Source organism: Limulus polyphemus, unplaced genomic scaffold (genome assembly GCF_000517525.1).
Source record: "Limulus polyphemus unplaced genomic scaffold, Limulus_polyphemus-2.1.2 Scaffold644, whole genome shotgun sequence".
Lineage (NCBI taxonomy): Eukaryota > Metazoa > Arthropoda > Merostomata > Xiphosura > Limulidae > Limulus > Limulus polyphemus.
In genome coordinates, this window is record NW_013666254.1 from 451,105 (window position 1) to 468,550 (window position 17,446).

The window sequence follows — 17,446 nt, forward strand, 5'->3', positions numbered from 1 at the left end:
CCCTCAGTCAATTTAAGGATTGAGTTTTGGATTTTGTTTACATCTACCTCAGTCATATTGCCTTCTTCAGTTCTTTCTCTGATTTCTTGGCTGGTTTGTTGTTGGGATTTATTGGGTAGAGATGCTTTGTTAGAAAGTGTTTGTTTACTGTCTTCAGCTTCCAGGGATTTATGGAAATCCCCTTTTCTCCATCCCATGTTGTTTGCTGGAGTTCCAGAGATGTTATAATCAAGAATTAATTTAGCTCATTTACATTCTTCTTTATCGTTATTGGCTTCTTGCCTTTCTGGTCCTAATTTGGGAGTATTGGCTCATAGTGTTTCCTAACCTCATCCTTCAGTTTCCAGGTCTATTGGTTCCCATAACAGAGTCTGTCTGTATTCTCAAGGATCTTCGGCTTGGGCAGACCATTGACAATGGTATAGATAAGTATCCCGTGGGTGGGGGATCAATGGGAGCATGACTACATCACTTTCTGCACATCTGGAGTTCTTTCACCAGGGATCCTTGGGTACTCCATGTTCTGGCTTCAGGGTTGATCATTCAGTTTACATCACCTCCACCATTATCTGCACAACCTGTTGCCTTTTCACCTCCAACAGATCCATGGCAAGTGGAACTTGTTCCCAGGCCATAAGAGAGTTGTTAGTTAAAAAGGCAGTAGAGAGGGTCGATCCCATTCTTCCAGGATTTTATTCCTGTTTATTTGTTGTACCCAAGAAGACAGGAGATTAGCATTCAATCATTGATCTGTCTCGACTCAACCAATTTTTATATCCTTCTTGCTTTACAATGGAATCTTTTCTCAATATACAATGACAATTTGTGCCAGGGCTCTGTACAACCAGATTTGATGTTACCAATTCTTATCTCCATATTCCCATAGTAGAATCTTCTCAGTGCTGCAGTTTAGGGCTTTACCTTTTGGTCTTGCATCAACACCTTATGTCTTCTTCAGAGTTGGTCGAGCTGTGTCTCATCATCTGCATTTCTTGGACCTGTGCACACATCATTATATGGATGAATGTCAATCAGCAGAGCAACACTCTCAGATTCTCCTTTCAGAAGTCACAAAAGCAGGCTTCCTTATCAGACTGGAGAAATCTATTCTGTCACCGACATAATATCTCGTCCATCTAGGTGTGTTTTTCAATACTCACTTAAGTCATGCCCAACCAGTCCCTATAAGGCTTCAAGCCATGGAAAGGGCCATCAGGCTTTTACTCGTGTCTCTTTCTCTTACTGCATTGATGGTTCTCTCTCTTTTGTGGGTTGTTGGCATCCCTCAAGCCTCTCATTTCTTTGGGATGAGCGCATATGAGGTCCCTTCAGTGGTTAATGCGCAACCAATGGATCATGCATTCTGATCCTTTGGATCATCCTGTCTCATTACTCAGGAGCAACATCGTCGATTGCAATGGTGATTGGATTGGAAAAAAACACTACTATTGGGATACCCATTCCACCACCTCGTCCTGAGATCCATCTGTTCACAGATGCATCTCTTCAGGGATGAGAAGCTTATCTTCAAAGTAAGGAGTTCCAGGGTATTTGAATGGAAGACAAGCCTACCCTTCATATCAGTGTTCTCCAACTCATTGCAGTACACCAGGCAATGGTTCAAGGTCTGTCTCTCTTGAATCAAAAAATTGTCATGATACATTCCGACAATTCCATGGTGGTATCTCATATTTCTCTTCAAGGAGGCAAACATTCTCGAGATATTTGTTTTTGTACCTTGGATCTTCTCTACTGGGCTCATTCCCATCATATCAGTCTTTTAGCATGTCATGTTCCAGGAGTGATGAATTTAATTGCAGATCACTTGTCTTGATCCAACCAGATTCTTCCAATGGAATGGATGCTACATCACAAGGTTTTTCAGTGGATTTGCTCTCGGTTCGGGTCTACAACAATCGATGCCGTTGTTACTCATTGGAATTCTCAACTGCAGTTGTTTTGGTCTCTGATACCTCATCCTCAAGCATTGGCAGTAAGGACTGGACTGGACAAGTTTACATCTGTATGCCTTTCCCCTGATTCGGCTTTTGCCCCAAGTTCTAACTTTGGTTTGTTCCACTCCCTGTCAAATTCTCTTGGTTGCACCATATTGGCCAACTCAAACATGGTTTCCACTTATTCAGTATCTGCAGAAATGTCCACCTCTACCTCTTCCACATTGGCAGTCTCTGTTGAAACAACATCAATCAGACATTCTCCACCCAGATGTTTGGAAACTCAATCTTCATGCTTGGAAGTTATGCAGTCCTTTGCCCAACATAAGGGTTTAACTTCTAAGGTTTCTCTGTATTTAAGTAAATCTCTCCTTAGGCCAACCATGGCCATTTATCAAAGGAAATGGAATACTTACTGTCAGTGGTGTATTAAAAGGAATTTAATCCCTCTTCCTCCTAAAGTATCTACCATATCCAGTTTTATGACTTGAGTGTTTGAGAGGGGTCTTGCTTCATCTACAGTGGCTTTATATAAGGCATCCTTATCCACTATTTTTTGGTATTCCAAATATTGGAAGGTTTTTGAATCCTCAGTACTGTCAGGTCTACTCAAATCTTTTTGTATTCCTCGACCCAACTTACCTTTTCAATTACCGAATTAGGATTTTACTGTTGTTTTACATGCATTGTTTCATCCTCCCTTTGAGCCCTCAGCTTCGTGTTCTTTATTTCATCTATCTCTTAAATTGTATTTTTTTGTAGTTGTTGGCTAGTGGACATCATCAGTCGGAGTTGTTTGCAATCTATGTGCATCGGACTCTTTATCATTCCATATTTGTCCTGCTTTACCCTGATAGGTCTTTTCTTCCAAAGACTCTGACAACCAGGGAAGGGGAAGATCCTTCACATCAATCCATTTGCCAGCCATTTCTCACCTTTATGACTGCTCCAATCCTGGTCGTTTTTTTATGTTCTGTTAGGGCCATCAAGTGTTATGTGGCTCAAACTAACTAATTTTGAGGTAGTAGGAATCAATTGTTCATTCATTGGAATCCTTCTATTTCCTGTAATTTATCTCCCATTACTCTAACGAGGTGGCTTAATAAATTGATTCACATTGCCTATAATGGATTATCGTTACAGAAGAGGAATCTTTTGCATGTCACATTTCACCAGATTCGTCATATCTCTGTGTCATTAGCTGCCTGGTTGAATTGCCCTCTGGAAGACAATGTGTGGACCACTCCTATTACTTTCCTATCTCATTACTTACATGATCTGGCAGTTTCCTCTTCTGAGGATTTTCTACTACTCCCTGTAACTATTTTGATCACATCTGTTAGATTTTAACCAGAGATGACTATTTTCCTCAATTATATACTTTTTTATTTCCAGGATCTCTATTTTTCCCTGGATCCCATTCTATGGCAAGTGTTGCCCAGACATGTATGCTTCCTCTTATCAATTCTACACTAGCAATCACTTTCACTATAATTATTACAGGTTGCAGCAGGCTTTGTTGAAATGGGGTGTTCCATAAGACTATCTAGATGCCTACTGGATGGTATTTACCTTATTATTATGGACTGCCACTCATAGACTATCATGAGTAAAGCTAAAGAGGGATCCTGCCCATCACCTGCCAATCTTCAGGTTAAATAGATTGGGGTCTGTTTGATTTTAGAAATGTAGGGATTTTGGTTCACCTATTGCACAGTTTCCAGAGCACTGTTGGAGCACTGAGTGGGGCTTTGGAGTGCTTACCACCTCCAGTTTCCAGTTGCTGGGATGGCAGACAAAGGCTTTTCCTCCAGAGTGCTTGAGTGTGTTCCTCCACTGTTGGAGAAGAAGGCAAAGTTGGGGGCTGCATGGCAATTCTCTTTGATCAATGTCAGTTTTGTATATTGTTCATGGAAGGAGGTCCACTATTTCCTCATAATTCCGAACATGAAATGGTCCCATCCTAGGTCCTTGGTTAAGCACAGGTTCCACATCCTCTCCATAATCCCAGGGGCCAGCAGAATACTTCTTGCCCAATTGGTTGGAGAGTGAGGATGAATGTTCATAATTCCAGACTGGATGAGTTCTGTTCCTTTGGTTTAGTATGGCATACACGATCCCATCATTCCGAGCCTGGAGTGTCGTCTTTTGGACTTCTTCAGGTGGAGGAGAAAGTTTGTCCACTTCGGTGTTCCTTACTTTCTTGTCGTGATTCTGGTAGTGCAAAATGCATTCTCAATGGGTACAGGTTGGGATCCAATCAAAAGTATATATATATATAACATTCCAGTCCAATAGCCCTAGCCACCACGACCCTTAATTCCAACTCCTATTTGTGTAACTTCGGCTATCTGGTTGGGGCTGGCCTATACTGATGATTACTCATATTCTGTTCCACCTTTGGTATAGGAGCAGAGTTTCTGGTGAAGAACATACTTGTTCTGGATGTAGTGCAGTTCCACCACTCTTGTATCATATTTATCTTGATACACTCCTGTTCTATACAGATGCTTTCTGTATGGTTCATGCCTGCACTGGTCCCTCCACCTTCTCAGTATGGGATTCTAGCTATGGTATTAGTGTAGTTAAGTATGTTTTGGAAGTTAACATTTTCCTAAACTGAAAATGTATTTTAAATAATGCTTACCTCTGCTATCACTCTCCCACCCTACCTCCCCACTTAGTCAGTTTATGTCTCAAAAAGTGATTACATTATCTGAATGAGATCATATATACAGTACCTAGATAGTGGGTTCATTGAAGTTGGTGGAAAATTTTGCAAGTTTGAATTTGCCAAGGCATTTGAGCGAAGTATAAAAGACTGGAGCAAGTGTTTTCAATACTTAGATGGGCAAAGAGTGGAAACCCTGGAGATAGAGAAAAGGCTATAGTGTCAGCGGAGGTAAGTATTAATCAAAATACATTTTGAGTTTTGGAAAATGTTAACTTTGATAACAGTTAGTTATATTACCATTTTTGTTCCAAAGGTTTACAATCAAGGTTCACCACATCTTACTGTTTTGTACTTGTCCCTTAATTTACCCATAGTTTTCTACACCAAGCCACTTTTTCTCACCATCCATCTGCAATTGTGTCTTCTGTCCCCTTTCTCTTTACTTGCATCTTTCCTTCCATGATTTTTATTGCCCATTCTCCTCTGGATCTACACTTGCTTAGCATATGCAGGTTGAAAGCTTACTCTAGATGCATTCTTAAAAATAGGTTTGTATGGAACTGTTTCAAACAAAGTAGTTTTTACAAGTGTTATTCCTTTTTGAAAATGATGAAGAAACACAAATTTTCAGTTATTATTATTATTGTGCTTTTATAGAAATGTTGCACAAACAATTCTTGAAGGGGATGATTGGGAGAAAGCTTTAAGAAATGAAACAGATGCAAATAAGTTTGGAATTCGGCAGACCCCTCTGAGGAAGCTGATTGTTCACATGCCAAGTAAGAGCATTTCTCTCAGTAAGAGAAGCTACCACACAAACATATTGTCTGTGTTGTAAATTATATTGATGTATATTTGTATGTGAAGCAATATATGGTTTTATATATTTTGTAAATCACAAAGTTTAGCATGTAATCCATCATGTTGAAGAAACATAACTTTAACCAAATCTTCCTAAAAAAGTTGAAATTTTTCAGCACAAATGTATTTCATTTGTAGCTTTATGTACCATTAGTAGTAATAAGTTTTTTTAAATAAGAGCTTTATATAATAATGATGTAACATATAAATTAATGGAAGATATGAGAGAGAAAAACATTTGGTATAGCAATGCCTTTGTGATATAAGTTGTTTGTTTTTGCAAAACATAGAAATTATTTCTTGTTTTACTGTTTAAATGACTTATTTCATGTAAAGTTTGTTTTTGTAGAAAAACTTCAAATAGTCAACTTTGCTAACCCAATTCATTCTGAAACTGTTGTTACTATCTGTTCTAGTAATGTCACAATAACATATTTTATGAAGACTGTTGTTGCTGGCAGAAACTGTTCTTGTGCATACATATTCCATTTTATTTACTGTACAGAAATATTGTCCATAATTCCTAGGTGAATGTTTTAAAAATATTGCATTTTTATATGATTTTTTTTTAGTTTCTGAAAACATGCTAAAAGAAAATGTTCTCTAATGGTCAGTCTGATGATTTAACCCTCTCACTATGGGTAGGTCAAAGTGCACATGTCATGACTTTTTAGAGAGTTACATTCAAAATTTAATTAGGCTACCTTATTGTCATTTTATATGAATTAACTTGGTATCAAAATATAGTTAATAAAGCAACTTTTAATCTTATATAAGTTTTAATGTTATGAGGAAATATTTTTAAAAATTCTCAATCTCCTCTAGTATGAGAATTGTGACATTTGTTCTCTAGGTCTTCCTTCTTTAATTTATTTACTACCCTTCCAAAAAGTAAAAAATTTAACTTAAAAATACTTATTATAATATTGTCTTCGCTCAGACAAAGCTTAATTTTTATATCTTTCAATCGTATTTGTTTAAGGAGTCATAAACTAGAAATCAGACCCACTTGCTATGCCCACCTTCTACATCCTCTCTTTCCCAAATTACAAATAGTTCTCTGGCATTTTATACTATATTACTTATAACCAATAGAAAGGCAAAGTTTTATCTATCAAATGTTGTATTATATTACATTGTTTTTGGTACAGAATATTGTCTATTCCATCTTCAATTTGAAAGTTTGTCTTTCAGTGGTCACATCAAAAAGCTAAAGGTAAAACTTAAAGGCTCTTGTGCCATTGTGAGAAAGCTAGATAAATTATGATAGTTATAGAGCATTGTTTGCTTTGTGCATGTTATTATTCTGTGTTCATAGTATTTAAGTAAATTAAAATTATTTTGTGTATCAGTACCTTTAGTATAAAAAATAGTCTTAAATTTCATCAGCAACTGACAGCAAAAAACAAGAGGTTACAGATAAGTGGCATATTTTTTGTTTTTAATGTGTATTTTTGTAAAAGTAACTATGTAGAAATTAGAAACTTATAAGGTTAGATTCGGTAAGTTAATGAAAAATAATAAAAATAAAACTTCTTCACAAGGTATGCTTGCGAGCCGGTCATGCATTACACCATTTAATACAGTAATGTGAGCTACACATTTGTCGAGGGATTTACATCTTGTGTGGCAGGATTATTAGTTACACAGGTAAAGGGCAACAAAACATTAAAATTAAGTATGAGCAGATGTATAATGTTACAAGCTTTAAGATATTTATAGGATAAATAATTGTTGTATCCATTAACAATTTGCAGTCATTCTAGAAAATAAAAAAGGATAATTTAGATTTATTTCATATTTTTTATGGTGGTTACGAGGTCAGTCATATCGACCTGAATTCATATAGAGTTAGCGAAGAGTAAATAACAAATGAAATATAAGATTTTACTGAAAAGCATTTAGCATTTATTTAGGAGGTTTGAAAAATTTGTGATTGAAATTAGAAAATTTTCAAATGAAGAAAAGTATTCTTAATTTTAGCAGTCAATGCCCTGGCTTCATATATTCACAATTTTAGTAAAAATACTTAACTAAAAATTAGATTTTTTGTGTACAAAAGACATAATATTTGCTGAAAGCTTACTATGTTTTGTGAAGATATGAAAAACATTAAAAATCATAATATGGAAACTCTGATGGTCATTTTGGGGTTAAAAGGTCAGTCACACTGACTGAGCCCATAATGAGAGAGTTAACATACAGCCTTTTGGATACAAATTGCACCACTATGGAACTTTCCTGGGATTGCCAATTTTGTTGTAATCTCATTTCTTATCCAAATTCTAAGTTTAACTGAATGGACTGGATTGACCCCTTATTAGGAATGGAATGTTGACTATACTTGTAAACTTACTATGTGTATGTAAACTAAATTTGGCAAGCTTTTTGTAATAAGTTCAATTCTATTGTACACAAAAAATTAGATGTGTTACAAAAGTATTTGTACTCAAAATATTTCTATAAATTGTTTACATCACTCTAACTCAGACTCTGAGAAGTTGGAGTTCTAGATGATGTTCTTGTGAAGAACAAAATAAATATTCTTGTTCATCGTACAGTTTGCATATTGCATTTGCATAACTTCTAGAACCTCTGAAATGCACACCTACAGTTTTTTTCAGCATCCCTATATATTGTATGTGGTATTTATTCTCCTTTACCAACTAACTGTCTTTAAATCAGCAATGTTGAGTACATTGAATAGTTGATAACTTCAAATACATACTACCATGTTAAACTGTGAATGGTTATGGCATGTACATTTTGACCCAACCCTTGTACATATGGTTAATGAAAGTAACTTAATTGTTGCTCTTCCAGAGATAGTATATTTTTGTAATAAATTGTAACATATTACTATTTTTCTGGATTTAAATCATGAAAATTAAATAATGTACTATTACATTTAATACATAAGTATTAAAAATGTCTTTTAAATGTACATTTTCAAGGACAAATTTTTCAAGGTTTTTACTTTGTTAGTTCTTTCCCTGTTTAATAATGTTGTAATACTATGTTTTTTTTGCTACATAATTTGAAAGCCACAAAAACAAATTGTTTTTGATTTTATGGCAAATTGCTTTCTTTTATAATGCCATATTCATTCATTTTTTAGAATGTTAGTTAAGTTAAAAAAGTTAAGCCTTTGCAATGTCTTTACACAACTCATAGGATCATTGCTTTCAAATTCCAGTTTCAAGTGGCACAGGTGGATGAGAATAGTGACCCATTCTCCCTAGTACTTAAAAACAGGATCAAATATGATTTAACTTGTTCCCTTCCTACATCGTATCATCCTGGAAATATCAGTGTAATATATGTCAGAGAGGAGTCAAGATTTATTACAAATAAGTTTTGAATACTCAATGCCTATAAACTGTACATTGCATGCATGTATATAAATGAGAGCAGTAGGCCTAAAACGTTCTGCAAACAGTTTTGCAATGTTACATGCTAAAAGAGGGGAAGCATGGCTCAGTGGCTTCACACTTTCAACTCATAGTCTGATGGCTGCAAGTTAAAGGCTAGCTGATGCTATGTAGTTGTTAGTTGTGTTCTTGAGCAAGACACTTTATCCCAATTGTTTCAATTTACCAAGGTATAAGAAATGGGTACCAGCTGTTATCTGAGAGTTAACCAATAAAAGACTGGTATCCCTTTTTTCATGCTTAAATAGAAACATACAGCTGCAGAAGTAAAGCAACGAATGATAGAGAAGCTCTTAAGATTTACTCCAAACCTTCTGTGAAAGCATGTTTTCCTGCTGAAGATATGTAATCATCACAGAAAGTTGTAAATGCATGATTTACACAACATATAATCATTAGAAAAGGTAAGGATTCACCTGGAATGTATTACATGCATAGCAAAGGTAAATACACCTATGTGGAAAATCTAAGGAAAGAAGGTTAGTGTATGCCTTAGATTCTCTGCAAAATGCACACATACAAATGGATATCATGTAGTAATGCTCAATGGCACAATGCAGTGAAAATATTATATTTTAACTCTCTTTTTGATGTAGATATTGAACTTGTTTCGTAATCTAACATGTAACATTTTTTGTAGAAAATTGATGTGTGTTTATTTTAGATGGATTCTGTACAAAAGACAATTATCACCAGTTAACATTATGTATATGTTACATATTTATACAGTGACATCTTGAAATAATATGAAATCCTAGCCCTTTTGACGGGTGAACCTATCTCTTTAGGGTCTTTACCCCTGTAAAAGAGAGTTTCATGAGCTTTCTTTGAATGTGACATGGCAATATTTTTTTAATCCTATTTGTTCTGCATTATCACATACAAAACGATCATTATCAGTGATAATGACATTTTAGGAAATTTTTAACAATGTATTTATTGTTCTTCAATTCTCTGATTTTTAAAGCGCTCATCAATATGCAGTTTTACATGCTGATGTAAATCATTTTTCATCAATTATTGTTTTTTATTGTCTTAGGTTTAGCTGAATTTGTTTTTAACAAGTGTGTAGAGACAAATGGGCTTTCTCCTGAACATCCTGAGTTATCAAAGACCTTCAACTACCAGTATCTTGATGACATGTTTGAAGTATATAAAAATGGTCCTGGTAATTATAAATAAAAATGTTTCTAAGTGTTTTGAGTAATGAGAGAAGAAATAATGTTTCAATATTTTCCCATAGTAAAGCTTTATGTGTAGTAAGCATTTGACTACACAGTAGTCGTACGTGAATATATCTTTTGTTGCATTGCACTAACTGCTATTTGGCTTTGAGGTTGCACTAATAAACCCTAATAGTGTTTCTTTAATGTAGTTTAACAGTTTAAAACTTATTTTTTTTAGAAATCCAGTCATACTTATTACTTTCAAGTATAAGCAGATTGCTGTATTTGTTGTGTGGTTCTAGATGTTTTCTTACAATATTAGTTTACTAAAAAAGTGCTATTATGTATGCTATTATTATGTATTATTCAAATGTATTTTATATTAATCAGTATGTGATAACAGTGATAATATATACACACAAAAATATCAGTTGATTTTTAAAGTCATATTAACGTATTGTTGGTCTAGCTTACAGCTATTACCATCAAATACAAAAGCCTCAGACTTAAAACTAATTAAATCTAGTTGAGAACACTATTGTTTAAGGCAGCACTGTACAGATTAGATCTAAAATGATACTTAAAATCAAGTCTCAAAAATTTCTTAATTCTTGACTTGTGAAAGCATCAAGAATATAAAACAATTTGAATTAGTCCCATAGGATAAGAAAAAGAGGGTAAGCTTGCTATAAGCTCTAGACAGATCAGTTAAAAGCATTTTTTGGGAATATTTGAAATGTATTATTGAAAAGGTAACCATGACAAGAAAATCTCAATTAGCAAACATTTTTATCTTTGAAAACAGCATCATGCTCATTCTTGTTAAATATTGCTAAAATGTGTTTTTTGTTACAGGTATAAAAGGTGGGTTAAGCATTAAAATATATTTTTCATTAAATATGATCAAAGGATTAACCAATTGTCAATTTTTTCAATATTTTATTTTTGTTTTTAATACACTGACTGTTTTGTGAGTAGTTTGTTGATAAAAGTTTTCATAAAGTGTGAGGTGTACTGCATTGACATTTGAAGTTAATATGCTACAACTGGTCCAGAGAAACATGTAAACGCATTCCAGCATATCTACTTGTAGTGTAGTGCAAGGTTACACATGCACACATCCCAGGAAGCATGAGCACAGTTCATTATGTCTTCTGTTAGTGTCGAGCAGTGTTAGAACACACCTAACCAACCATCCTGCTAACATATATATAAACCTTTGAATATAATTTGATTTTCATACCTAGATTAATATGTCTGTGTGGTAAGTTCCACTTCATGATGAAATGAACCATTCAGTAGAGTATAGTATAGTATAGTGTAAGACTATAATGCAATTTCTACCGGTACCAGAGCAGCACCAAAACATAGTTTAGTATATCTACCAGTAGTGTAATTCAATGAAAATTTAATACTCATCCTATTAATACTAGGGGACATCTCAACAGTTCACTATATCTAATAATAGTGCACTGGAAAATAAAAATGTCACAATCTTTTGGTTAAAATTAATGTAACTTCAAACTTTGGCTATTTCAGATTTTTGTGCCTATGATGATGATGGCAGTGTTAAAGAAGATGCCCAGGTTTATACTACTGACACTAAAATTTTGCAAAATAATCATCCCTTAATGATAATGGTAAGGAAAACAAGAAGTATACTACTAGTTAAATTTATATAAATCAATGGAAACTTTGTAAAATAAATCCATTACTTTATTGATTAGAAGCTAGGAAATGTGTTTAATTAATCACAGAATAAGCACTATAATATGTAAGAAGTAGATAGATAAAAACAAATATTTCATGAATGGTATAATGCTATAGCCTTTATGATTACATAAGTTTGATTAGTTATTAATTGTTCTTTTTATTATTAGGTGCTAATTTCTAATTAGTTTATATCCCATGTTTCGGCTGCTAATCTGCTGCAACCTACAGGAAAGTCTTAAGTAAGGCTTGGATTCTATCCTGGGTAGGCTTCTTATAAAGGCTTGTTACCTATCTTTAAACTAGTGAAATAATTAATTCAATTTCTAATAGGAACAATTATGGATGAATGGATAGAACACCTGTTTTTCTAACAAGAAAATCCTAGCTTGAATCCTAACCCCTTTTTAGGGCTTTTCTTGTTAATGGAAGCACATTAGTGGCTGTTTGAAGCTCAGAATGTAAAGAAATTAGTAATTAATATCTAATAATAATAAAAAAAGTCATTGTATTGGCTTGCTAACCTTGATAATGACAAACTCTGAAAATTAAATCATTTTAACAAAAGTTGATACTCGATACATGTTACCCACTCATTATTAGTTGTAACAGTAATATTAAGAAGTAACTATAAGGCTCTAAAAACTAATAGATTAGCACTGTGCAAAACACAGCATATAATCAGTCGTCCATCGTTCACCACTGTTTACAGAACTGTAACACAAATGTCACTTCTAAACACTTCAACGACTTGAGAAGTGAAGGAAGCAAAGAAATGCTATGCACTAAGGAAAGTTTGTGGATACACAAGATATGTCCTGAAATATATGTTAATCAAACGCTTTTTTTAATAAAAACATGAAAGCATTGTATTTATTATATGATAATATGACACTAATTTCCTGATATTCCTTAATAATATGTGGGTAAATTGGTAAACCTGGCAATTTAAATTTTTAAAGAAAAATTCATTAAGCTTAATAATTATAATTCAAATAGCTGTTGGTAGAACTGATGGATATTTTTTGTAATAATTTGAATTAAAATTTTGGTTTAAGCTTTTGTGTGCTGTTTCAAAAACTCACGAACTTTGTAGTAAAGAAAGTGCTTCACTGTTCCTAAAGCAACAGTCACTTATTAAACATCATTATTAATTAAATATTATCTGGTTTTATTGATATTAAGTATAATTGAACATCTAAGTTAGGTTAACTGTTCAGTTAGTTAGACAGTATTTTTATAATATATCATGTTTTATTTTTTGCATAACCTTATTAATTTATCGGCTAGCTGAAAATCTTCTAATTCAAATTATGCATAAGATGTGCAAGAGAATTTTACAAGAACGTTAAACATGTCATATATATGTTGAAATTTGTGTTTTACTTAGGTTACATGCACTATTATATTTGAATATTATTGTGCTAGCAGAAATGTATAGGTATTACTGTAGCTTCTCAGGCAGTAAATTAGTAAACAGAACACACAAAAATCAGATACCAATCTCTGTCATTCTATGTATTTGAATACACTTTATCCCAGTGTCATCATCATATGAATAAATTGAATTGAATAATTTATATGTCTTGTGTAAGAGTACAAAATACAGTGATTTTATGAAGGTAATAAATTTTTGTGAAAGAGCAGTAAGTGTGGAATAAATTTCTATTTCCTGATACTAAAAATATATGTATAAAGATACCAAGGCACACATGAAAAAATTAAATCAACAATAAAATGCAAGAGTATAGTACTAGTAATATTTTGACTAAATCATACATAATGGAATTGTTATTTTAAAGGTTCAATCAAAACGACAGACTCTACTAGGACATCCTCTGTGTACAAGTTTGGTTAATTATAAGTGGAAAAGATATGGAAGATATGTCTACTATGGCGATCTTTTCATCTTCTTAATCTTCTTAACATTCTTGACAGGCTATGTCCTTACAACGCCTCCACCTTGTCCAGAAAAGATACTGTATGAAAGCGCTCACTGTTGGTTTGTACAGAAGATTTTAAACCTTGTATTGAATATTACTTTTTTTCATAGATTATCAAATGTAACCTTTTAAATATTTTGTAGGTTTAGTGTTCAGTTGTAATTACTCTCAAATAAATTGTTTTTACAAGAACAGTGAAATCACATACACTTACATTCAAGATGTAGCTAAATTTATAATTATTGTAAACACTATTAACTTCACTATTATTATAATTAACATACTTTTCCAAAATATTCAAAACTTAAAAAATTAAATGAAAATCTTTATGTTGCTGAAAGTTAAAAGCTCATTATGCATTTAATTTCTGTTTGGATCGTTAAGTATGCATATATTATAGTACTATTATTTATTTACTATACAGAGGTATATTGTTTAGATATAGGAGAAATAATGAATCTTCAGAATAGTTTTTGGGCTTTGTATAACTTTTTTATAACATTCTCTGAACCATTTATTGCCATGATAACATTACAGATTCTTGATGTTTTTTGACTGAAACATCTAATTCATACAGTAGTTTTAGAATTGCATATATCACCTGTGTTATAAAAAAATATTTTTTATCATAAATTTTACATAATTTCTCTATGTGCAATATTAATGATAAGTATTATGTCTCAGAAACTCCTGTTACATTTTTTATAATGTTACAAAATGAATTTGCTCTGTAACATTTTACAGATATGATAGTGAAAATTGTATTCATAAAGTACTAACTATTTTTTTAACGCAGATTCTGTTCCATTCTATAACAGAATTCTAAAATGCAATGTTTGTTTTGAAAATAGCCTGTTTCTTCAGTATCAACTTGTTTTTGTTGTTTTTCCTTGTACCCCATTCTTTCCAGTGCAAGAACTATTTCATGTTTAATAACTATGGTTAGATGAAACTTAACCACTGCTTTAGTCTTTAAATATTTATGAGATGTTGAATCCTGTGTTTTTCTGTATTTTTTTAGCTTTAGAAACAATACTTGCCCTCCTTCCATGGGTCCATGTGACGACAACTCTAGCAATTTCACACAGACTTGGTTTGCTCAGATAGGAAAATTTGTCATTTATGTCATGGCTATCATCAATCTGTTTAAAGAAGTATGATTATTTTACCAGTTTTTGTCTTCTCTCTTTATTTAAAAAATAAACTGTAAATTACAGATTTTTTGCTCCTTTACACAGAAATTATAGAGTGTTTGTGTTTTATAAGTACAAGCTTATTTTCCTGTTAGTTGTAAAATATCTAGTTTTACAGCTTCTTATTTATATAGATATAAATATCTAACCAAAGGTGAGGGAACATTGGAGTTTTCATCATGCATTTAAGCTAGTGATGCATGGACTCACCTATACATATATGTGGTTTTATGGTTCATTCATCAATATATTCATTATTCTGATAGTTTGTTAAAAGCATCTGAAATATAAGAATATTAATAACAGTAATAAGAACAACAATCTGTAAAATTTAAACTCTTGCCTCCTGATATAAAAGCATAATGTATGACTAACCCTATGCCACCCAACCTGGGAGCAGTTATTACCCAAAAGCAAAATTGAACCACAGCATGAAAAAATGTAATGAAGATGAGTTTGTAAGTAAAGTCATTTTTTCTGTTAAATATGGATTGGATTTCCATGCATGTTAAACTAATATAATGTAGCATATATATAAGTAGATTAATATTTTAATAACAAATTTTATATTTAAAATGAGCATCACAAGATAATCAAAGTTGTTTGAGTTACATGAGTGAAATCTAATTTTTCAGGTTTTCCAAATGTATGAGAAAAGACTTGCATATTTCACAGTTGAGAACTTGATTGAATGGTGCTGCTATATATCAGCATTGCTTTTTGTTTTGGACTTTACAAGTTGTTCACAAACCACTGGAATTAGACTGGTTGGTATCCCTTTTTATGTCTTTAATTGAGTTTCAATCACCAGGTTTTCATCTTTGTTATGAGATTATTTAACAAATTGTTTGTTCACACACCACTTTAATCAGGTCAGTTAATGTTTTTTTATATATATCTATATTGTTCAAGTTTCAGTGATTAACTAGGTTACTATTTTTGTTATAAACATATTTAACAAATTGCTCACACATCCCTGAGTAAGATTGGTTAGTGTTCTTTTATATATTTTTGTTTGAGTTTCAGTGCCTAGCTTGATTACTGTTTGCATTACAAACTTACTTCATGAATTGTTCACATGTCACTAGAATATGTAGGTTGGGTTGTGATCACATTTTTACTCTATTTTGCTGTAATAGCAAGATCACCAATGCAATAACATTTAACAGAGATTTGAATGTATACTTTATCAATATAGTTTGTGATATATTTGTTATTGTAAATAAAATTAATCAAATGGGATATATTTAGTGGAGGTACCAGCCCCCCCCCCCTGCCAAAGCTTATGCCATCCATTAATCTAATTTTACATTTATTTCAGATTATTATATGTCTCATTGGCCCTTTCTAGTTAAGAAAAGCTGGAGTCAGAACTGATTATAATATTTAGTAGTAAGGACGGGTTGACATAGATGAAAAGGTGCTGTTCATTTCATTTTTGCTGTGTACAACAAATTTCAAACCATAATTGTTTTCAGTAAAAATTTGTGTAAAAGTTCTTTAAATTAAATCCATCATATTCTTAAGTGTATAATCTCTCTTCTTTGTATGTGTAGTTGTCTTAAAATTTCCTTTTTTTTTAAATACAGCTTTGCGGCTGAGGACTTAAAACTTCAAATAAAGATTAATTTCAAAAGTAATACAAATGTACACTGTCATGTGCAAAAAAACTAAAAACATCCTGTAAGTTAATTTTAACCATAGAATTAATGTCTAACAGCATTCTAAGGAGGTGTTTCATATCCAGTTGAATAACATGTAACTCTAACGTAACAAAAAGTCAGTATTACAGTTAGTATTCAAATAATATGTTACTGAAATATACATAGAAAAGGTTGATTTTTTTTACCCTAATTTTGTGTCAATGGGGTCGACAAAACAAAGTGGTGGATGTTTACAAATTGTCCAGAGAAGGTGTTATTGTGTACTAAAAAGGTTTTAAAGTTTTTTTATATGCAAGTAAAATTATTGTAAAAAAAGTAATCTTAACATGTTTGACCATTCCAATTATAAATTGTTGAAATTTGCTTCTTATGACATATCCACAGTAATATATAATTTTTTGCCTCATTATGTTCACATAGGTTTCTGAACCTATGACCCTTGTATTTCAGTCCTCTTCAACTTGTGTTGCTTCAATATTTTGATATATTATGAAGTACTGTATGAAGACATTTTTCTGTTAAAAACTAGTTTAAACTCTCAAAACTAGAGACTTAGCACTAAAATAAATAACAAAATTCTAGTATTTTATTCAGTGTTAGCTTCCTTATTTATTTCAGAGCCCATATTGGAGAAGGAATTTTACTATAATTCCAAAGTTACTACATGTATCTACATGAAATGTGGCAAGATTTTAGTAAAATGTACAAGTCTGTTATACACAAAAAATCAGATGTGTTACAAAAGTATTTGATCTCAACCTTCCATATACATTACCTAAAGTGTAGTAGCTTCCATATGCACCACATAAAGTGTAATAGCTTCCATATATATTCACATAAAGTATTGTA

General features: G+C 32.5%; 1 protein-coding gene across 4 annotated transcripts in view; it reads left to right on the top strand.

The window, feature by feature from the left end:
- Nucleotides 1-17,446, top strand: part of LOC106459657 (transient receptor potential cation channel subfamily A member 1 homolog) — an 88,349-nt gene that overhangs the window by 61,982 nt on the left and 8,921 nt on the right. For all 4 annotated transcript variants that reach the window (XM_022386192.1, XM_022386191.1, XM_022386190.1 and 1 more), the window contains 6 exons: nucleotides 5,287-5,408; nucleotides 9,961-10,089; nucleotides 11,627-11,727; nucleotides 13,600-13,799; nucleotides 14,762-14,894; nucleotides 15,569-15,700. In XM_022386192.1, the coding sequence (XP_022241900.1) occupies nucleotides 5,287-5,408; nucleotides 9,961-10,089; nucleotides 11,627-11,727; nucleotides 13,600-13,799; nucleotides 14,762-14,894; nucleotides 15,569-15,700 (817 nt within the window). The remainder of the gene's footprint in view (nucleotides 1-5,286; nucleotides 5,409-9,960; nucleotides 10,090-11,626; nucleotides 11,728-13,599; nucleotides 13,800-14,761; nucleotides 14,895-15,568; nucleotides 15,701-17,446) is intronic.